Genomic DNA, 23439 nt, shown 5'->3' with positions numbered 1-23439 from the left:
AGATGCCTACCTGAATCTGAAGTAAACCTGTAATAGGTACTTCTCACCCACAAAGGACTGTGGAAGCACCTACGGAAGAAATGCCAGCATTAATTAAGAAAGTGGAGGTACACCTTTTAATAATTAATAGTGAAAAAGATCTAGGAAGGGTGGCAGTGGATGATATTGAATAATTCAGCACTATAACCAAAGGAACAATGGTACAGTAACTTTATATGGGAGCATTTGCAACAAAATCCAACAAAAAACATTTGATATACTGATGGCTTCTTGTGTTCAGGAAAGGGTATACACTGAAGATACTCTTTCCTAGCAAGAGGGTATCAAACAATTTCTGAAACCAGTCTTTACAAGAAAATTAAAAGCAGCTGGTAAAATTGCACTGAAGCACATGACTTTATACCAGGTTTACGCTGAGCCAGATTTGGGCCCAAAGGACCAGAATTGTGGCCCAGTAAAGGCAGTAGCTCCAGTCAGTAAATCTGCATTCTCCAATAGGCCAACTTAGCCACAACATCAAGTCGGTTTAATTAGCAAGGCAGAAAAAAAAAAAAAACCACAACAGATTTTCCACTCATTCTGTCACTTCACAAAACTCCAGCAGCAGGGATAGTCTGTGTCTGTCAAGTTTAGAAACAAACAAACAAACAAGAAAGGCTTAGCAGCTGTTGAACATTCAGATTTAATTTGTGGTCACAAATATTGGAGAATTTTAATATGTTGCCTGGCTAGCAGCTGAGAGGTAGATATACACCAGTAAAAAAGCAACAACTCTTCGTCGTTGCATGAAAAAAAAGTATTATATTTAATTGCAGAATTCTGGCAAAATATCAAAGAGCATGGAAAAAAGATGTTAAAGAAAAAAGATCTAAAGATTTGAGTGACAGACCAGGAAAGGCAAAGCCTGCTGCTGTTCAGCCTCTTTCTGTCTCACTGCTGGCAAGGATTATTAGCCTGCCACGGCTTCCCTTAGCAGACGGAAGCCAGCCAAATTACATAAACCAAAATGCTTTTAGGAATTTCCTTCTTAAATTGTTTTGATGACAAGTTCCTATTAAGAATTGTTGTGAATTCATCAGAAAGTAGATACAGCTTCCTCTGCTTACTAGGAACTGACCATCACTTCTCTGGCACCAAACCCTGATGAAGTAAAACTACCGCACTACGTACATTTACGGACATCCCAAGGGAGGAACATTAGTCTCTTTGTGAAGCCCAGCAAAAAAGAAAAGAAAGTATCTTGGACGCTAACCCTGCAACACATCTACACACTGAAGTAGCTTGCAGTTACTAGATTTGTTATAGTTATTACGAACTATCATACAGCAGAGCCCAGCCCATGGCAATCGTAGAGACAGGATTTTGGAGGGTACTAGTGAACTGGGACACTATTCACGCCAATTAAAAACAGTAACAAAAAACTTGGTATGGACTAGTAGGGGATTATTGATAGAGTTGGAGGACTTTGTTGGACTACCTGTAAGTAAAAATACGTAACCTTCAAACCAAGGAAATATACAGATATAAGCATGTAAGAAGAGGCACCATAGAAACATGATTGTAAATAAAAAATTTTAAAAAGAGAAACAAATATGCAGATGATTAGCTCATAAAACTGTACCAGTACTCCAAATATTTTAACACCCTGGAAAAGTAAATCCCTGGATGCTTCCTTTTGATTACACAGGGGATTAGGTCATCGCTCATAGATGTGTACCATCATGGAGGGGCACGGAGGAAGCTTTCCTTCCCTGAACAACAAAATGGCCGAGGAGATGCCCAACCTCCTCCAGCCCCTAGGTAAGGCCCCAGCAAGCTTCCCTCTCCCCAGCTCATCTCGCAGGCAGAGCACACAGCCACGGGCAACTCAGCGCTGATGGCGCTGCCAGCCCCGGGGGCCGATGCCCTGGGCCCGGCCGGGGCCGCGGGCAGCTCCCCGCAGGCAGCCCGCGTTCCACCGCCCCAAGGCTGGCGAGGCCCCAGCGGCCTTCGCAACAATAGAGACGAAGAAAAGGGTGGGGGGACTGACACCGCCCCCGATGAAAACTGCCCGAGAGGCCGGGCCGAGTCCCTGCGGCGAGAGCGGGGTGAAGCCCAGCCCTCGGCTGCCCGCAGATAACGGGTGACAGGGCCAGCGGACAGGGCCGCCGCCAACCTCCCAGCCCCCTCCGCGCTCCTCATTTGCATGTCTTTACCTTTGCGCCCGGGAGCGGCCAATCAGCGGGCGCAGCGGCGGGCGCCGCTCACCTGCTGCGGCCGCGCCCGCTCGCTGGCGGGGGGCGGGGCGGCGGCCTCCTGCTGCGCGGTTTCCCGGCAGCGGCAGTAGCAGTGGCGGCGGCGGACGGCGGCAGCGCGATGGTGTGCGGGGGCTTCGCCTGCTCCAAGAACTGCCTCTGCGCCCTCAACCTGCTCTACACGGTGCGTGGCCGCCACGCTGAGGCGAGAGGGGCGCGCGCCGGCCCGGGGGGTCTCCGAATTCCGCTGCCGGGTGGGTAGGGGAGGTGGCGGGGCTCACTCCGGCCTGAGGCGGCCTCCTCTCGGCGGGCTGGTGCTGGGGGGACGGGGAGACGCTGAGCCGGGACCGCCGTTCAGTCGCGGCCTCCGGCTGCGGCGGGGGTGGCGCCGGCACCGGTCAGGCCGGGCTTTGTCACCGCAGGGACGCTCCCCGGGATCAAAATCCACGGCAGCCCCGGAGCAGGCGGCGCGGTTAGCGCTGCCTGCCCGGGGACGAGGGGAAGCGTCTCATCCCCTGCGACCCCCGCGGCGGGCCGGGCCCCTCTGGGGAGGGGGCGTCCCCGTGGTGAGGGGGGGTCTGGCCCGCCGGTGCCCTTTTTCCCTGACTGGAAAGGTCGCTGCGCCAACCCAGGCGTGAACGAGGAAGAGTTTATCTTGTTACTCCTCAGCCAAGGAGTAGCACCGAAATAAGCGCAGTTTGGTGAGGGACAGGTGCCGTGTCGGTTTATTGGGCCCTATGAGACCCGTACAGACCAAAGCACGCTGGAGAGGGAGTGGGGTGCGCCGGAGAGGCCCCCAGCCCCATGGTAAGCGAGCTTCCCTGCTCTCCCCTGGGATGGACCAGCGAGTTACAAAGTCTGGCTGTTTCGGGGCAGTGGGAACATGCATGAGGGGAAAAATAGTAGTATGCTAAACTGTAATAACTGAATTGATGGGGAGCTCCAGGTAGGTGCCTGCTTTTATTCTGGCATGTTGGAGGACCTATTTTTAACAGAGAACAGTAAAAGCTCTGTAGCTGTGGGGGTTTTTCCTCATCATCTATTTTAAAATGACACAGAAACAGAAAGAAACGGGACTGTGTAATGGCTTCCTTTGACAGCACATCTGGAGAGGTAGTATGTCCTCTAATGTTTCATGTTAACAACCCTGCTTGGGGATGACTTTTGGCAGACTGAAATTGGGGTCAGCCAGAGCTTCTGGGCAGTTATATCAGTATTCTTGTAAAAGCGCTGCCTGATCTCCTACTGAAGGCAAGACAGGAGGACAAACAGGTCTAACGCTGTTCATCAGAACAAACAGTTCTCATAGCTGGTGGTTACTGGATCTGATGGTAATCACCAGGCCAGAGTGCAAATGGATGCAGAAGCCGCCTGTGCTGAAGGCACAGTTGTTTATCATATTATTTGGAGCATGAGGTGACACTCATTCACTCAGAAAAGAGCATAACAAAAACCTTAATATAGGAGAGGCTGTGCTATTGCACGTGCTTCCTTGGAGGAGCTTGTGGAGTGGAGTATGTCCCTGAAAAAGTCTTTGGAGCATGCTTGGGGACCCCAGCCTACCCACTGTGAAAGTCATCTGGGATGCATGTGATACTATGGTTTGCCCATGCTACCCCCAGCCAGAATAGAGAGGAGCAGGTAGGCATTGCCTTGTTTGACATCTGTAGTCAGAGGTAAGTCTAGTACACAGAGACTCTCACGAACGTAAGTTAGAGTCATAGAATATCTCAGGTTGGAGGGGACCTCAAAAGATCACCTAGTCCGGCCTTTGGTACGATTGTCCCATCCCAGTGGATGGGTTGCAGATTGATTGCCCAATCCTGATTTTTCTTTTTGGTAAACCAGAGGTTAATACAAGACATTATTATCTCTTGTGTGACAGAAGAGAGAGAGGTGTGTGGATCTTTCTAACATAATACATGCACAGATCTCATTTTGATGTCATGTGGGCAGCAGGTGTTTTTTTTCTGAAGATACCAGCACTTATTCCTACAGCCATATATTAACTAGATCTAAGGGGTCTGGTAGGTCTTTTGGGCATATTTGGCCTCAGCAAGGGTGGGTTAATCTCTGAGACCTCTATAGTTCTCTTTGTGATGCCTGTACAATGCACCTATGACCTTAATCTTCCTCTAATGTCTCCTTGAGTAGAATTTACTTTGCGGGTTTCACTTGTTATTCTTTCATCAGACCTATGCAGAACATACGTTTTTGCTGAAGAGAAGGAATGACTTCTTTGAATTATAGTAACTGGAATATCCAATTCTTATTGCCTGTGTTGCTTGTTAATTATAGGCAAGTTACAAGACTAATGCTTTTAAATTCTTAATTGCAGAAATAACATTGAAAGTGTTTAGTTGGCCTGGTGAAGTTGATACAGCAAAATGTGTGGGCTTTTGTGTTCCTTGGTTAGACAAAAACCTGACAATACAACACTTGGGTTGCAACAGCACAATGAATGATGGGCTGATTTTTTTCCCAGCTGGAAAAAAAGTACAGAAGACAATCAGAGCAAGAACTTCATCATCGTCTTTTAAAAGATGGGAAGGGAGTAGTGGGGGGTAAGTAGTTCTTGGGAAGGGAGTAGTGGGGGTAAGAAGGGATATAAATTCAAGTAGGTAACATTTCTTGAATGTTTTTCTAGCTAGCATTGATGTGTCTGTATCACATGCTTGGAATGAATTAACCCTCAGAACTGTATATTGGAAGTTACAGTTTATATTCTACTTTTCTTTAAAACACTTCTAGAATAGGATATTGGAGCTTGATTTTTTTATTTTTTATTTTTTTAATGATATCTTGGTTAACTTTTTACCATAGTACACGAAGCAAAATATATGTCCTGGCAGTAATAAATCAGTTACTGATGTAAGGCAAGAAACCAGAAACCCACTAACCTAATTGCTCACTTAACGTTCATTTCAGATGGTACTTTGCTGATGACTTTTGGTACTTCTCTGGGCTAAGTTAATGTCCTTAGGCCCTGATTCTCTTCTTAAATTTATTTTATGTGAGTAATTCTGACATCTGTGCTGAATCTTGCTGACTTCAGTATGGTTCCTTATGGGTATTGGAAGAGCAGAGAAAAATGATTTAGACTGGTTGTTGACTCAGTGTGTATGTAATGATGTGTATTGCTGGAATAAAGTCTTACATGGAAAAACTGTCTGCATAGCAGAACCTTTAAAATGCTAGTTTTGGGTATCTGACCAATTTATTCATTATTCAATCATATTTACATTTCCCATCCAATGGCAAACCCATACAGGCTGTTTAAAATGCCTGTCTGCAGAGTTCAGCCAAATTCAAGGATGTGTACATAACTCAAGACTTTTAATCTTCCAGGTATGAGAACCCTAGATGCTGGCTCCACCAATATTTGCTCACTTTAGCCAGACAAGGATTTCCTTAGGTAGACAGTGTTCCTTCCAAGGAAGTCTTGAGTCATTGTGTTCAAGTGTGAACCGTTGATATCTTATTTCAAATCAGATTCTGAGAAAGGAAAGGGAAATTCCTAAGTCTTAGCTAGTGATGAAAGATTGAAATGGTATCTGGGCCATAAGACTAAATATTAAAAAAAAATAAAAAAAATACTGACAGTTCATTTGGATGGTGTGTGCTGTTTTTTGTCACCCAAGGAGCTACCTAATTGTTGCTGCAGCAGCAAAGGTGAACTGTTTGTTGTCAGTATGTAAATATCTTGCCTTTGTTTTGATAAGCAGGCTTTCAGTTTTTCTTACACCTGGAGTGGCCATTTGATTTAAAGTAAATATGGTACCTTTACTGTTAAAAGTGTATATGTTTTAATAGCACAGAGCTCATTCCACAAGAGCATCCATGTTTCCTCTTAACAATAGAAAATACTTTTATAAAAATTTTTTATAACACTTTGCTCTCTGAACTTCTTTTCTAGACTGCCTATTAAGTATCCTGGGTTTTGTATCATTTTCCAAAGCATTGTACTTGAAAGAGATTTTTTTTTTTTTTTTCCTATTGCTGCCTGTTGTTCTCTGGGTGCACTATTTATTGGAAGTGCAATTACTGCCCTCTTTATCAAAATTGCTTTTCCTGTATTACGGAAGTATACAAGGATGAGGACAGAAATTCTCAGATTTGGACAGCACATGTTTGGCATGGTAGGGGTTTTTAATAGTGTTTGTCTTAGTTGTGGCATTCCTGATGCAGAGGGATGAGCATGTTGCATCTTCTGTGCAGATCTGCTAGCTCCATCTCCCTTCTCTCTGCATAGGGGAAAACTGGTGCTTGAGGCAGGGTGAACATCTGGATTTTCCTAGAGAAAAGAAATGTAACTGTTTTCCATGTTTTCTGATAATTCCTGGGTGCTGTAGTGGCTATTCAGAGCCAGATACAAGCAGACAGGAATCAGAGAAACACAGTTCTTGCCTCATGTGGCAATTTCTTTTACAGTGAATGAACCTGTGATCTCCGAGTTCAGTTCCATTTTGGTTTGTACAAGTTTGTTTTCAGCTGTAAGAAGTGACAAGTAAATAGCATGCTGTTTGCTGTGTCTGATGGTCTCTGGTCAGCATTTAGGAGTGAGTGCAGCATCAAGAGTTTGCCCCAGCACCAGCCTGTGTGGGGCTGGTCTAGTTCATCGTCCTAACTTGGATGCTCAGCAGATGGGACAGGTTGCCTTGGAGCTGTTTCTGTCATTCTCAAGGACACTTTGAAGGTGGCAGTATAAGCTGTGCTATCTGGTCTTCACGTGTAGATAAAACAGTGGTACAGAAGCTCCCAGGTATGTGGCAGGGAAGGTTAATGTTGGTCACATCAATTTAGGGTTTTTTGGGGGTTTGTTTTGTTTTGTTTTCATTGGCTTTTTGGGAAGGTTTCTATGCTCAACACTTGAAAACACAGAAGAGTGAATACAGCAAAAATATATATTGTAAGACCTTTCGTCAGTGCTTGGGAATGCTCTCAGCTATACTGTGTGTCAGTTTATGGTAGCAGGTCAGAATTGAGACGTGCTAGGTCTGCAGACCAGCACTTGCGCAAAGCGTGTAGTGGCATTTGAAACTAGGAAGGCAGACCGTGTTTAGTGAAAGAACTGGAGGGGGACAGGGAATGGAAGGAGGCGGCTATATGTTTTGATACCACTGATGTTTACAGCCATCCTAGCCGTGCAGGTAGATACTTTAAAACCAGCCCAATTATCAGGAAGCCCTTCGAATGCCCTGTAGGAGCCATGTAGCTTATATCATTAGTTATGTTCTTTCTACTGTTGTTTTTGTGTTGAGGGAGATATAGGTGTGGAAAAAGGACCCGTGGGATCACCAAGCTTCCTGAAAATGTTTCACAACTTCTTAAAAAACAATGAACAAACAAGCAAGCAAAAGTAAACATTTCAGAAGATAGTTGTTCCTTCTACGCAGCAGAAAGCTTGCATTTCCAAAGACCAGGGAGAAGAAAACAGGTTAAATCTCACTGCCATTTTAATGTGAAAGAAGCTTGATACATATAAAAAACAACTTGTTCCTAATTATTGACCAATAACATGAAGAACTATGAACAAGGCCATCAAAGCGAAAGAACTGGCTTTCGTGATAAGAGACAGGAATGCTGCCTTTCACATAAATTGCTTGTTCCACATCATGTGTCTCAAGGCTGTTCAGTAACCAGACTACTCATCACTCCTCATTTAAATGTCACCTAAAGGTAGAAGATTCTGCTTTCCGTTAGAAAGCCTTTGGAGGTACCCAGAGCTTTACTTAACTGCTCAGCCTTTACTGTGCTCTCAGTAAAGCTGAAGAAGTACTGTGAGGATATAAAGTTGCTTACAGGTTGGCTATCCTACAGCTGTGATGGAAATCAATTTAGCTTAGCCTTACCTTGCTAAAGGTGCATCACTGTGTAATGCCTGTTGTTTTAATGTGGTGTTTTTTAAATGAAGTGCAGTGGACCAGCAGATTTGTCTTCTAGATTCTCTATGGCTGTGCAGAAATGGTTGGCTAAGTTGAAGGGGCGGATGGTGGAAATCTCTTAACTTCTATTTGAGACTATTTGAGGTTTACATTTTAAAGCCTCCTTAAAAGAAGTGGAATATGAACTTCTGCATGGAGAGAGAGGTTGGGGAGGATGTGTTGCATCATTTGAGTAATCTCTCTGGTTTTAGTTCCTGTTCCATATCCAGCCTGACAGCTATTCTGTAAATATTTCCTTTGCTGATACCAGTGTAAATGCTATATAATCTCTTAACCCAGGAATGGTGAGGCTGTATTTCTTCAAATATAAGTTCTGAAATGCAGTTTTTGCTGCCTCCTGTTTGGGCCGAGACTATGACAAAACAGTGAGAACACTAATTTCTGTGTATGACTTCCTTTTTAACGAGCAGTCCAATCTAGTCGAAATGCTGAAAAGTTGCTAGTTAGTCAAAACAGCAGATCTGCTTGTAGCTTGCTGTTGAAATAAGGAGGAACTAGTTTTGGCATTTGAATTGTTTCTCAGTGGCATTATTTAGAGAAATCATCTGTCTATCTTTTTGTAATGTAGACTATAAGCTTATGGGTAAGTACACAAGGGGTAAGTGTGAAGAGAAATACATTTTTCCAGTACTGGAGTGAGGGAAATGAGCAGCCATGTGCACAGGAGAACTTGGATTTAAAGAAGAGAGCAAATTAGGAGAATTTTTTTTTTTTAGTAGAAGTGGTAATTTATGCAGCAGTAAGGGGAAAGAAAATCCTGACAAGTACTGTAAAGGCTAATGCTTTAATCATGTTAATAAGAAGTTAAATGAAGAATAGTCCAATCAAAGTTGTGATGACTTTACCTCTGTGACAAAGAAATTCTTTGTCTAGAAATTGTTATTTTTGAAACATCTCTGAAGTTCAAATGTGTGTGTATGTGTGTATATATATATATGTATAAAAAATATAAGTCACTTAAAGTGGAGTCTGATCCATTCCACTGATCTTGAACTTGCAGTCCCTAAAATCTGCCCTGTAGAGGTGCTGACATTGGAGTAACATTTTGTCTGTGGCGATATGCTTGATTTTCTTAATTATTTTTTAATTTTTTTTTTGCTCCATAGAACAAGTACTCAATCACATAGTGAAAACTACTGATCTTCACTTAGGATTTGTGCTACTTATACATTTGTTCTGGTAAAGCATTAACTTAATTTCAAATCGATGAGTTTATATGATGGGTTATGCTAAGCCTGTGTTTACATGTCTGCTTTTTAAATAAGGTTGCTAGAGTTTGTATTGATGAAGAAAATAATATATTGTAAATGAGGGTATTAAATTAAAAATACTAGATTTCACCCCCAAACCCATGCACACACTTCCAATGGCTCTGTGTTGCTTTTCTGGTTTGTGGATAGTATGTGCTTGTGGCCTCTTTCTGTGAGACAGATTGCTCCAGTTTAAGATTGTAATAAATTCTTTTGCTCTTAATGCCTGTTGACTCTCTATGTAAATGTGCCTTAAGTGAATGGGATCTTTTAAATCACTTCTGAGAACAAGACTTGTGTTTTTGAAATTGTGTAATTCTGAGGAATCATTCATTGCTCTTTTATTGAGAGCTGCTTGTTAGAAGATGTTTGGTTGATACGGGGTTTAGAAGCTGGTGGTAGCCTGTATTTAATGAGCTAGATGGTACATAAGAGTCCTTGGTCAATTCTAAATCTGTCCCTCATCTGCCTGTTAAAACTTTGTGGTGTTTTTGTTTTGTTTTGTTTTTTGGTGTGGGAGAGTATAAGAATTTCCATAGTGGAAGAGCTGGCTGTGGTATCTGTAATGTTGGCTGGAAAAGGGGCTCTTGGGGCTCATCTGTCCAGGCTCCTGCTCAGAGCAAGATTACAATAACACTTGTTTGCCAGCTGTGGCTTTGTCTACTTAGTCTTGAAAACCTCTGAGAACAGAGACTATCACCTCTCTGAGTATCACACCAAACCACCTTGCAGATGCTTTTTCTAATGTCCAGTCTGAACTTCCCAAGCCATTACTTGTGCTTGTTACCTCTTGTTTTGTGGTTAGTCAATACTGAGAACAATTTGCCTCCGCTGTTTTTGTAATGCGCCTTCAGTTGCTATTAGGTTATCTGTAGGCTGCCTCTTGGTCAGACTAAACAAACCAAGCTCCATCACCTGCTTCTCAAACATCATCCTCAAGGCTCCAGGCCATTTTGGTGACTCTTTCCAGGTTCTCAAATTCCTTTTTGACCTGGGTGGGGCTTGAAACAGGACACAGTATTTGAGCTGCAATCTCACCAGCATTGAGTTTCCTTTGATTGCACTCCTTTTGACTTTCCCTGTTTGCAGTGAGAGGAGACTCTTGGCTCATATTCAACTTGGCAACCCACGTGATCCCCACGTCTGTTCAACTGGTCTGTTCCCAGGCTTCACTGAAGCACCTCAGGAGCAGAATTTTGTACTTCATGAGGTTCCTGTTTGCTTATTCTTCAAGTTTATCAAGGTGCATCTGAGTTGAATCTGTAGTTGGAGAGTCAGTCGCTCTTGTTTAGTATCATCCACAAATTTTCTGACGATTCATTTTGTCTCATCACTCAGGTTGTTGATGAAGGAGGTAAAGCTTGAAAATGAGGCTGGTGGTCCTAAAACTAGAATATGATCAACAGAGAAACTAAACAATGTTAATTCATTTTTCAAAGCTGGTCACCTGATTCCTGAACATCTGGGATTCAACAACAGGTTTAAAAGCCAGAGAAGCTTTTTTCCCACTTGAAAACCATGATGGTTCTAGATTCAGTATGTGGCTGTTTCTGTGAGAAGAGCTTTTTGGGCTGAGGGGTCATGGTAATCACTTTTAGTGTTATACGCTAATTTCATTTTCATATCCTCAGAATAATGGAGTATGAGTAACAGCAGCAAGAAATAACCAGTACATTGCAACACACACACTGCGCTTATCTGATCAATGTCTTAGGCACAGATTTTGTTTAGATCTCTTCTTTGATTTTGATACTTTAAGAATAAAAATCCTTTCATCTAATTGTTTTAGACCTCTGATGAAAAGAACAAAGAGCTGAACAAATACATTTTAGTATCCTGGAGGCAGATTGGTGAAAATAAAGATTTGCCGTCATAGTTCAGGCAGAAGAAAGAAGTGTTGGTGAAAATCATTAGGAGTGAAGTTTCTTCTGCTTTTCTTTGTAAAATAAATTGAAATTTGCCATTGCTTTTGAGATTTTTTTTTTTTATGAGATAACACTTTGAAGGGCTGTGTAGTGGCAGTGAGTTCAGTGCTTAGCAGTTGATGATGGAACATCAGCCAGCACTTTCTAGTTGGAAATTGGGTTATGGGATTTGTTTTGTTGTTCACTTCTGATGCTTACGTTGAAAAATAAATCTCAGTGATATGAGACAATGAAATAATGTGAATGAGCATAGATGAGAACAGGTAGATCTTGCACTTAACTGTCTGATTAGCTGGGCTAATTTTTAACGTAATAACATCAGGAAGTTTATAGCCTTTTGCAGCATGCATTCAGAAAATGTCTGTGGCAGAGCCAAGGCTTTGTGTTATGTTTTACTTCTCCTCCTCTTCCCTACACCCTGTAATTTAGATTCAGGACATCTTGGCCTCGTGTTTTGGTTTTAACTAAACAGGGTGATTAAGGCTTTTTGTTTGAGAAACAAGACCAAATGTAAATTAATCCTAAAACTCTACTGGTATTGAGCAATTCCTTTGAATTTTATATCATTCTGTTGTCTCTTCACATGGCGAGAGAGAAATGTAGGTATGACGAATATCTTCCTTCCCTTCTTGCAGATTCCTGTAGATTACTGGCTTTTGGCAAAAACATTTTTTGAGGTGTGTTCCTGCATGAACACACAAAAACCTCAACCACTGTGTTTTGATCTTGATGAGCATCACTACTTGTTTTACTAGCTTTCCTGATGCTATCGTAGATTTCCATGTTTCAAAAGCAGGATTATGTAGGTCAGTCTTCTAAAAGGTACTTAAGTTGAAAAAATATATAGACATACTTGGTATTAAAACCAACAAAAAATGCTTACTTACTCTAGGGTAAGTACACTGAAATGATGGATAAGTCAGAAATTTGCTCTTTTATTTATTTTTTTTCCCCACCCCTCTGGATAAGCAGTAAAACATCATGAGATATGTCTTGATTGAATGGAAACTGGTGAGCAAGTGTGCTTAGTCTGTTTTTTGTCAAATAAAGCCAAGTATTTGGACTAGACTAAGCACTTACTGTTTTGTTTTGGTTTTTGTTCTTCTAATAATGATACAACTTCTGGGTATTTTTTGTGAGGTCAGGGTTTTGGAAAGCTAAAACTTGCATATTGAATTGGTGTTATTTAACAAAGAGTGTAATGGGCGATATGTTGCACATAGGTCTAACTCTGTTTCAAACAAGAGAGTGTTAGGCATCTTGTGTATTGGACATCTGGGTTGGCTTTGTCTGCTGCTTCTCTTCTGCTGTACCTCATTACAGATTTCTCTGCAGCTTTTCATGTTGAATTTTTTCTTTTGTTCTGTGTTTTTTGGCATGGAAACAGGAAAGGCTGGAGCTTCCTGCCCATGTAAACAATAAATCCCAGTAAACTCACTGGGACAGATTCTGTCTGCCTTCCGTGAATACCGTCTTTAAAATGAAGGAAACAGCATATGAGTGTTTTGGGTATTGAAATAGGATTGACTTCATAGTAGAGCTTTCTTCTTGAAGAAATATGTAGTAGAGACAGGGCACCTTTATTGTTTTACTACATTAAGTCCTTGAGGTACAGATCTGAAAAGTATTTTTGTGTGACTTTTAGTTGTGTTATATTATCAACTATGTAGAAGTTTCTGTAATGAACTAATACAGCTGTATCCCTGATTAAGTTTTAGCACAGAACTGTGGAGCTGTATATCCTGTTTTCTTTAAATACACTGCCTCTGTTTCAGAAAACATCTGGAATTTTCATTCTTCTTCCATTCTGTGAATTAAAGCTGATGATTTTTAGCCTATTTGTCAATTCTGTTATAATCTACGCTTCAGTTTAGTGTCTGTAGTCAGTCACAGATAATGCAACAGGGCTTGACTTGTAGGTAGATTAAGTTCTAACAGCTCCACATTAACAGTGTTGAAAAATATGTGTCTTAAAACATCTGGAACTGAAGTTACCTGTACGATGAAGCGGAGGATTGGTTTGTTTAGGGTTGCGCTTCTTCTCTTTGGACTGGAAAGAAAAACTGTACCTTTCTAATAACAACTTTAATGTAAAGAATGTAGCTATGTGTAGGCTGAGCCTGTCTTCATAAGCAGACTAACTTTTTGTTTTCTCTTCCCTCCAGCTGGTAAGCCTGCTGCTGATTGGAATTGCGGCATGGGGAATCGGCTTTGGCCTCATCTCTAGTTTCAGAGTTGTTGGTGTGGCAATTGCAGTAGGAATCTTCCTCTTCCTTATTGCCTTAGTCGGATTGATCGGTGCAGTGAAACATCACCAAGTATTGCTGTTCTTTGTATCCTTCTTATGCATTACACAGATTGCAGCTTGGTTCAAGCCATGTAAACAACCCGCTCTGTCAGCTGAGACTGATGTGGAAGGTGCTTCAGAAACAGAACAGAAATTCACAGTCCTGGTTTGGTCAAGTGCAGTCTAAATTAAACTTCCTTTCTGTAAAACTTTAGTCCAGGTTCCTTTTTTTCCTCCGTTGTTTGTGCTCTGAAGACAGAAGTATTCACATCTCTTGTTAAAAATTAAAATATTTTAATTTTTTGAGAGCGTTTTATGGTGGGTCAGTGTGTCACAGGTGCCTCTTACTGTGTGCCGAACCCTGCACCATACTGGAGTATGTGAACTATTAATGTTTAATGGTAGAGAAAGGTAATACTTCCAGATAGCGAGCTAGTTGTAGCTGGCAGGGGAATGCATTGTGGGTAGTAATAGAGCTTGTCAAGAAGTACTTTCTTTCCAGACCTAGTCTTTAACTGCAAACTCAGACTAGAAATGAGCACAGGCCTTCTCAGTGGGCTTTGCTGCCCCTTTGTGCTTACTGACACTGTGTAAGCAGTCTGTGGTGCTGCCTTGCATAACAAAATTGATCTGTTTGGATGAGAAAAGAGATTCATCAGATAAAATTGTTATTATTCTGGTTGCGGTCTATGAATAAGTAGTGACCTCCACTTTAGAAACAGTTTAAGGGCATGAGATAAGTATCTACGTGTGAACATGGCAGCCAGGTTGTGAAGGCAGTGCCTGACTTTCAAAACGTGATCTTTAGTGTCATTTGGTTTTTTTGGTTTATACTGCTTTCAGATGCGTTAGTCCAAAAGTATGTGAGGCTGTGTTACAAAAGCAGCTCTCACTTTTTTTTTAATCTAGGCTAGAGTTGTCTTTTGTAATTAATTACAAGACTATGTAATTGAAGAAAAAAAAATTCTGAATATGCAATACCCAGAAAAGTATTTTCTTTACTACTTTATTTAAGTGGAGTATCTTGAAATGACAACATGAGTCCCTAAAGCTGGAGAAACTGGCTGTAGATTTTTCTCTCTCAAAGCTCATTTTATTAACCTCTCTGCTCATGTTGTCTTGCTAGGCAAGAAGCACCTAACCCCGAAATACCAGCTAGTTTGGTAGTAGCCAAAAAGAGATAATATATGGTGATTGAGTTCTGGGAACATTATTTGGGTCATCTTTTCCACATCCGGTCAAAAGTTACTTCTATAGTTCTTTTGTTTTAAAGCGGCTGTTGTTACCCAGTGAAATAAGGGGATACCATTAGGCATATGTGTTATAAAAGCAAAATTAATTTGAGAGTATATCCTTAACTACTGTTTCCAGTACATGATTATTCTTTTGCTAGTCTTTATTGTCCAGTTTTCTGTCTCCTGCGCCTGTTTGGCACTAAACAAGGAACAGCAGGTAAGAAAAGTTTCCTGGCTTCTCAGTTAATCTGTAGCATAATACTATAAATATATATGTACATACACACATATATATAGTCTTCCACAAAATAGGTAGAGTGTGTTTTAAGAAAATCAGCATTTTCCTTTTAATTAAGGACTAGACCTTAGGCAGTGCGTGGCTTTGGTAGCTAGAAAGAAATACATCTGGGTCCTAAAATGACTTTCAACTGTCTTTTTTGTTTGGTTTTTTTCCTAAAATTGTCTTGGTTTTAAGCTTCCTGTCTAGGTTTATGGTCACAAATGTAGCAGCATGATATCTTGATTGTATCAAGTATTCAGCAATTCCAGATAAGCTGATGAAATCTACAGTAATCATAATCTAAAGATGATAAAGCCACTGAATTTTTCTTGTGTAACTGAAAAGGTCATAATTACATTAGGAACAGAGGTGACCCTTAAGTGTGAAAGTAAAACCAGCTTCCATGTGGTATGGAGACTACTTCTTACTGCATAAGAAGCAGGCAAGGGTACAGTGACTAAATAATCAGCTTTTACACGTGTCGTGGTTTAACCTGGCCGGCAGTTAAAACACCCACACAACTGTTCGCTTACCCCACCCCCCTCCCAGTGGGATGGGGGAGAGAATTGGAAATGAGAAGGGAAAAAAAAAAAAAAAGTAAAAATCGTGGGTTGAGATAAAGACAGTTTAATAGGACAGAAAAGGAAGATAATAATAATAATGACAGTAAAAGAATATACAAAACAAGTGATGAGCAGCACAATTGCTCACCACCTGAAGCCGATGCTCGGCTAGTTCCCAAGCTGCCCCGTCTCCCAGCCAACTCCCCAGTTATATATGGAGCATAATGTCATGTGGTATGGAATATCCCTTTGGCCAGTTTGGGTCAGCTGTCCTGGCTGTGTCACCCGCAGCTTCTACGGCACCCCTCGCCTTCTTGTTGGCAGTACAGTGTGAGAAGCTGAGAAGTCCTTGACTGCTTGGCAACAACTAAAACATCAGTGTGTTATCAACAGTATTCTTATCCTAAATCCAAAACACAACACTCTACCAGCTGCTAGGAAGAAAATTAACTATCCCAGCTGAAACCTGGACAACATGTAAGCATACTTTTTGTTCAAAGTCTGAGCAGTCCCAGATTTATTAGTTGCGTGTCCCATTACTACTGCTCTTATCAGGTTTAGGAAAAAGAAAGGTAGAAAATTAAGACCACGAATGTGCTGCTGCTATGTGCTGCTGCTATGTGCTGTTATTTCATTACCTACACAGGCTGTTCAAAGATTCAAGTCATTCTTTAATATATTATCCTGTTAGACTTCACAATTTGAAGGTTTTAGTTAGGGAATTATCAACTTGGCCTAGTATATTGGTTTCCAATGAAATGCAAAACAGTTCAATTAATATCATATGTCTTTGCTTATGCCTTCTAGAGTCAACTTCTGGAGGTGGGATGGAATAACACTAACAGCGCAAGAACAGATATTGAGAGAAATCTGAATTGTTGTGGATTCAGAGTTTTTGATCTGAATGAAACCTGCTCCTCTGTAAGTTCTTCAAGCATGAAAAATCTTAAAAGTTCATTGTGTTTGTTTGAAGATGTACAACTGTTTTCATAGTTACAGAAAGCAGAGTTTTTTAAGAAAAGTGTAAGGCAGTTGTTACAATGATACTAAGCTCTTCAGTTAACTTACTAGGAGCACAATCACACAGCACCCTGCAAAGATTGTACTCCATTGTCATTTATATACCTGATCTTTTGGAGTCTTTTAAAACTGCTGGAGTTTTGTCCATGGCTCGCAGACTTTTACAGATGTAGCTAGATGCTTTCAATCAATGGTCATCAGAAAATGGAGTGCAATTCTCTGTCTGTATCTGCTACAGGATTGTTTCAGAAGTCGCCAGTGTCAACCATGTGCACCGATAATAGAAGAATATTCTGGAATGGTGCTGAGATTTGTTGGAGGCATAGGACTCTTCTTCAGTTTCACAGAGGTGAGTAGGAAGTTAGAGAATTGAGTGCTTTTCCCTCGATTCTAAGTCTTTGTTTTGTGAAACAATTAATTTTAGGGCGTTTGTTACAGGAGCTCTCAGTACTATCTCAGGAGTCAAATAATTACGCCAAATGTTTCCAGGCTATCAGCTTGCTTAAGTCTGCCAAAGGGAGAGCTTGTCTTTGTTCAGCACTGGGAGTTCTTATAACTTTGTTATTTAGACTACAAACCACAACTAGATACCACATTAAAATGTGGTGCTGTGAAGTTTAAGTTTTGCAGAAAGTTAGCTATTCGGGTTTACCATTCTCCAAAAGTAATAAAAAGAGTGCCATTACTTTACCTTGTTCACGGGTTCTTCCTGCCTCCCTCCACCCATGCACACACACAGTCTTTGGGGTGTTTTGGCTTTGGGATTTTTTTTGTGTGTGTGTGTGCCTCTTGTAGTGCAAAGATACAGTTTCATGATGAGTGAACTGTATTTTAAACATCAGGTTAAAAAGGTCTTCGACCCTTTGCTTTAGTATCCAGATGATACATATACTTGCTTTATTGATGATGACTAAAAATCCTCAGAGCAGGTCTTTCATGACCCCACAGTAGACCATGTGAAAATACTCTTCCTGCTTAGTGCAGTTTTCAGAAGGTTTGTAGATATTACAGCAACAAGAGAGACAGAGCAACTTAAACAGAATCACTCTGACATCTGCCCTCAGTTTCTCTACTAAAAATGTGAGGCTGCTGGGAGGGTGGGGTGGGGAAGGACAGGATTTGAAAATGTATTAGAAAAATAATCTTATAGTTAAGTGGTAACTGTAAAATGAAACAATTTGGAGGATTTGTTTGTCATTACTCTACAAACGGGTTTATAAATATTTATTCTTTGGGGAGGAGGAAGAATAATGCTAGACATGCCTATGAGACATATCTTGCATTGCATTGTGGATACAGTTTTGGCTTTTTTGGTTTGTTCTTTGTTGCTAGGTATGAATTATTTCTGAGAAGGTGAATTATTTTTTCTAATTAAGAAAGTTGGTATGTGGTTGTGCAGCTTTAGCAATAGTAAAATATCCTAAACTTGTGTACTGGAAACTCATTGTCGGGATTTTATGTTTAAAACAAATCTTGTAAAACTGATGAAAGATGGGCTGGAGACCCTCTGCTTAATAATACCTTTGGGTTTTGTTTTCAGATTCTGGGAGTCTGGCTGACATATAGATACCGGAACCAAAAGGATCCCCGTGCAAACCCTAGTGCGTTCCTTTGATAAGTTTATAAAGGACTAAATCATCTCTTTGCACCATCTACTTCAAAATACTGATTCTCCATAATAGGGATTCTACGTGTGCCCAAAAGAAAACTTTATTCCCATAAGAAATTTGTAGTTTTCATATTTAATTTTGCACTTTTTTTTCTTTCTAAAAATCTTTATCTTGAAGTAGACTGGTGCATTCAGTAGCTGGGCAGAGCCAGACTGCTGCTCTGAGCTGGTTAAATAACTCTGTTAAAACTTTGGTAATTGATGTAGTGAGCTCTATGCAGTGAGTTTCGTAGCACTACTGGCTTCTCTGGTGTCCAAAAAAACCCAAAAGTATTTTTTGCTGTATTCACTGATTACAATAATGACATGACTTCTCATTAAAATGACAAAAATATATGGTGGATGATGTACTGTATAATCTGATTAGGCTTTAGGATGAACTCTAGTCAGCTTTTTCATCTTTATAATGGCCTCCTACTTTCCTGTTAAGGTAATAATAGAAGCTAAAGATGTTGTTTTCTGTAGTGCACATAAGTGTATGTTAATGACTACTGTAGTCTTCACTTCTCCCCTTCCCTGTTTGTTCTGGCATTCTGGTAGCTTTAGAATTTTGTTGAGAATAAAAATAATTCTTTCCTTTTTAATGGATATCTTCATCATGAGAACAATGAATGAAGAAAACTAGGAGAATGTAATCTGCAGCTGATTAACTTGAAACTTCTTTGACAAGTGAATGAAGTTTGGTATTTGCACATCAGAATCAATAGCGGTCTGTCATCTTTAATATAAGAACCTTGATGTCTGGAAAGTTGTTGTACAGGTATTTTTTCAGATGGTGTAAAATTATTGTTGTAATAATTCAGCAGTGTATATTCCTCTGTCATCCAGTGAAGTCTTGATTTCATGACAGATTGAATGATGGTGTAAAAAAGAAAGTGATGGTTTCCAGTAGTTTGATAAAAAAAAAAAAAAAAAAAGAAAAGAATTAAAGTTATAACAGTACATTATGCATGTAGTAAGTGTTTTCTGAGCTGAAAGAAAGCATGCTCCCTCTTCCAACCCATAATGGAAGTGACGCATCAGCTGGAACATCAGACATCTAAACACCGGAGGTACATAATATTCCATTTGTTTCTAATCACACTGAATTGCAGACCTGCACCGTACCTTTTCTTCATTCAGTTGCTGCTTCTGGTGTGGTAGGCAGCTGCTGTAGCCTGAAAGACAGCTCTGGAGGAAGAAAAGAGGAAGAGTATCAAGGCCATCAGCCAAGGAATGCAGCAGCTGAGCGAGGTGGAAAGGAAACCAGTGAGGGCAGGCAGAAGTGGGTTCTCATAACAGTCTCCCTTTACTAGGGAGATGCCTCCTTTCTCCTGCAAAGGAGGCAAAAAGAAATTGAAATACATGCCTGTCAGAACACTTTCAGACTTTCATGTATCCAGTGCTCCTAAAGAAGGAATTGTGTCCAGGTTTTGAAGGGGAAGAGTTGAAGCTGAATGCAGAGGGATGTCAAGAACTTGGTACTGATAGCTTCTCTTCAGATGTGGCTGATTCTTCAACATCTGCTCAGCAACATCTCCTGGTGTTTGGTCTGTGAATTGCTGCTTCGTATGTCGAGAAGTATTGGTGGCTGTTTCAAGCACATACTTGTACATTCAGTGCAAGAGCCCACTCATGTACAGAAAGACCTTAAGAGTCTTCAGACTATTACTGAAGTATAATGTAAATGTACACAGCTTTTTTTTTTTTTCCCCAAGTGCTATCCTGTTTAAGCAACTAACCAGCTGTTCTCAATACATGTCAAGAGGATGGTGATCTTCTCATGGTTGTCTTTAGCAACAGTTAATTTTCCTAGTTTAGACAGGCTCTGTATTTTGTACATTACTGTAATAAATTAAAGGAGAAGTCTTATGGAGAAGGGTGTATGAAACTTAATACCACATTGCTGCTTCAATTTTTACTTTTTTCCTGGTTGATTTTAGTGCTTAGTTTTGGGTGGGTCTGGGTTCATAAATATGGTAAGTGATATTGGAGTGTAAATGTGCATCACTGAGAAAATACTGAAAATGTTACCGCTTCAGCAACTCTCATGTCTTGCAATGTGACTTTGGTTTAGTAGTGAAAAGACAGATCAGTGGATTGTATGGTTTGATTAAAATTTTTCTATCATATTAATAATACTTTGTCTGTTCAAGATTGTGATTTTAAAAAATCCAACCAACACAAACCTTGAAATTCATATCAGAGGTGTGGATTCACTTTCAGAACCTAATGCTTAAGTGGGGCAATGAGTCTGTCTTTGATTTTCGAGAAGAGAGTAGCCTCCCTCAGGAGAGGTCTGACTCACATGTCAGTATACAAGAAATGTACTCTTCTGACATGTTGAAATAGAACATTTGAAAAATTATTTATACCTCTTTTTGGTGGGTTTTGTCTCTGAAGTTTTCTTTGTTCTTTGCTTTGTCTTTCCTCTTGAGAAAATAGTTTTGGTTGCATAAAAATCTTTTTGTTTGTTTCCAGAGAAGTATTTTAATTTTTATCTTCCTGGTTGAGAATTGGACTTAATTGTAACCAGATTTTTTTAGAAGTTATTTGCAGCAGTGGAGTATCAAAATAACAAAGCAGTTCAACTTGGAGTATTCTTCATGCTTACATTAGATGTCTTTTTGACCTTAGTTATATTGAAATGCTTTCTTAAAGTTGGTTAGTCTGGAAGAATGTAGAAAGCTGTCTTGATTTTCTTCAAGACACCTACACACTTTTATCACATAAAAATAACTGGCTATAAAATAATAAAATATAATTCTTCTGCATCTGTGTGAGAAAGTGAGTCTAGATCTTAATTCACATACCACTGTACAGCATCTGCCTCCTTTCACATGAAAGTAACTATTACAAAACCAAAAAGGTTGCAGAACTGGAACTGATACCTGTAAAAATGTACCTTAAAATCTATAGATGACAAGTGAATAGGAATGTGCTAGTGTTACTAGCTTGCATTATTATTTTTAGGTCTAATTATTTAAAGATGGTCCGAATGCTAGTGGAATTTGGAAACCCCATCCATCCTCTATGCTTCAGGTTACTGACCACATGTACTTGAGCAATGATTTCCTAGGTTTTCCAAAAAAATGGAGAGAGGTCTTTTTTTAGATATCTCAGCTTGGCTTGATGTCTCTGTAAACCTAAATAATTGTATTTAGAGAAGGGGATGAAAAGAGCAGAATTAAGTTGACCATTTATGTATTAAGATTCTTGAAAATTTGTCTAAGATGAAAAGCAAATTACAAAAACATCGGCCTGAGTGCCAAAAATGAACTTCAGTTGCAAAAATTAATCTCTTGATACTTGTAGGCTCAACTAGCTTGTGTATTTGCATCTATAACACGTAGACTACTAGACCCTTGTAGATTATGCCTTATATCCATTTGCTGGATATTGTCCATAGCATCAGTACACCCGCTTAAGAAAATTACGCCACTTCGGTGGCATTACAAAAACAGACTTGTAAAATGTGATGCCACAGGCAGCTTTTATGTCAGATACACAGCTCTAGCAAGTTTACTTTGGGTTGAGTAGATAAAGACGATTCTGATAACCAATCGCTCCAGCCTCTCTCTGTGCTGTCCCTCTGCAAAGTGGTGTAACCACCTTTTTTTTGCTTTTTCTGGCTGATAGTGGCTTATAGAGAATATTTCTGCCCCACTGCGTCCTTTTTTTCCTCTATCTTCTGGCTGCTGCAGTAGAAAGGAACATCTTGCTTAACTGCTGAAGGAATACTCAATTGCATGTCTGGGGCCATTTCCAAGTACTCCTTGAGATTTTCTGGTTGGTAGGGTTCACGGAGCTTGCCAAGGACATAGTAGCAGGTGCCTTGCTTCTAATTTTGCTGAGAAATTCCCTTGAGCTGAAACCCTTGATTCTCTTACCTGTCCTATCCTCCCAAGTGTATTCCTCTCTTCTGGTTCTCATCATGACGGGTAGTGGTAGTAATGTTAATAGTAGTGGTAATAATGGCTGACATTGCCAAAAAGCTGAGAAGATAATGGAGGTATAGTCCTGGGCAGAGTTTTTCTCACTGGTGTTGCTGCTGAGTTCTCCGATGTTTGAGGTTGGAAAGTCTCCTTTTGGCCTAAGTCTTAAAGTGGTGTGTAGTCCCATGGTATTCAGTTGCAGGGTTGCTTTTAGTTCTGGCTTCTCTTGTCCCTTTTGGGCTTGTAAATTAGCAATCACAAGCCGTAGCGCAATCATGAAACCAACCACATAACAGTATCCCTTCTATTAATCATCTCAAGGCTTTACTGAACTCTGATGTAAACAGGAATCTTTTCAGGGAAGCGGTTTTTATCTTTTAAAAAAATAATCTTTGAGTAGATAAGGTGATCGTTGTTTCACTTCAGAGTGCAGCCAGTTTGTATGTGGGGCTTTTTTCTTTTTTAAACAATCCCATCTTCTAGTCTCAAGTACTTTTCTGTAAAAGGCTTGCACTTCTTGTTATCTAACTGTAAAGAAAGGGCTGATAATGAGGGCTTGGCATAGGTTGGTGCTATGAGAAAATAAATGGAGATAAAGCAGGCTGAGCAATACAGAGCTTAGCAAGCTGCTGAAATGAGATAAAAGGCTGCTTTCCTCTATTGGATATGGCTGGGCCAGAGTTAATTTTCTTCACAGTAGCTAGTATGGGGCTATGCTTTGGATTCGTGACCAAAATGGTGTTGATAACACAAGGGTGTTTTCTGTGATTGCTGACACACAGAGCCAAGGCCTTTTCTGCTTCTCAGCCCACCCCACCAGCCAGTGGGCTGAGGGGGGCACAAGAAGTTGGGAGGCGACACGGCCAGGACAGCTGACCCCAACTGACCGAAGGGATATCCCGTACCATACGATGTCATGCTCAGCATATAAAGCTGGGGGAAGAGGAAGGAAGGTGGGGACTTTCAGAGTGGTGGTGTTTGTCTTCCCGAGTACCCGTTTCTGCATGCTGGAGCCCTGCTTTCCTGGAGATGGCTGAACACCTGCCTGCCCATGGAAAATGGGGAATGATTTCCTTGTTTTGCTTTGCCTGCATGCGTGGCTTTTGCTTTATTAAAC

The 23439-nt window shown here is 40.6% G+C and overlaps 1 protein-coding gene and 1 long non-coding RNA gene across 2 annotated transcripts in view; one reads left to right on the top strand and one right to left on the bottom strand.

The window, feature by feature from the left end:
* Nucleotides 1-2264, bottom strand: part of LOC142600570 (uncharacterized) — a 68543-nt gene extending 66279 nt beyond the window's left edge. The window contains exon 1 of the long non-coding RNA XR_012834127.1: nucleotides 2196-2264. This is a non-coding gene — a long non-coding RNA (uncharacterized LOC142600570). The remainder of the gene's footprint in view (nucleotides 1-2195) is intronic.
* Nucleotides 1891-19350, top strand: TSPAN13 (tetraspanin 13). The gene is made up of 6 exons (XM_075746071.1): nucleotides 1891-2418; nucleotides 13520-13687; nucleotides 15013-15093; nucleotides 16527-16640; nucleotides 16978-17088; nucleotides 18280-19350. The coding sequence occupies exons 1-6, from the start codon at nucleotides 2356-2358 to the stop codon at nucleotides 18352-18354; spliced, it is 612 nt and encodes a 203-aa protein (XP_075602186.1). The 5' UTR covers nucleotides 1891-2355; the 3' UTR covers nucleotides 18355-19350.
* The last annotated feature ends 4089 nt before the right edge of the window (nucleotides 19351-23439 follow it).

Source organism: Balearica regulorum, chromosome 2 (assembly GCF_011004875.1).
Source record: "Balearica regulorum gibbericeps isolate bBalReg1 chromosome 2, bBalReg1.pri, whole genome shotgun sequence".
Lineage (NCBI taxonomy): Eukaryota > Metazoa > Chordata > Aves > Gruiformes > Gruidae > Balearica > Balearica regulorum.
Note: the sequence above shows the minus strand (reverse complement) of the source record. Positions and strands in the feature narration are given on the sequence as shown.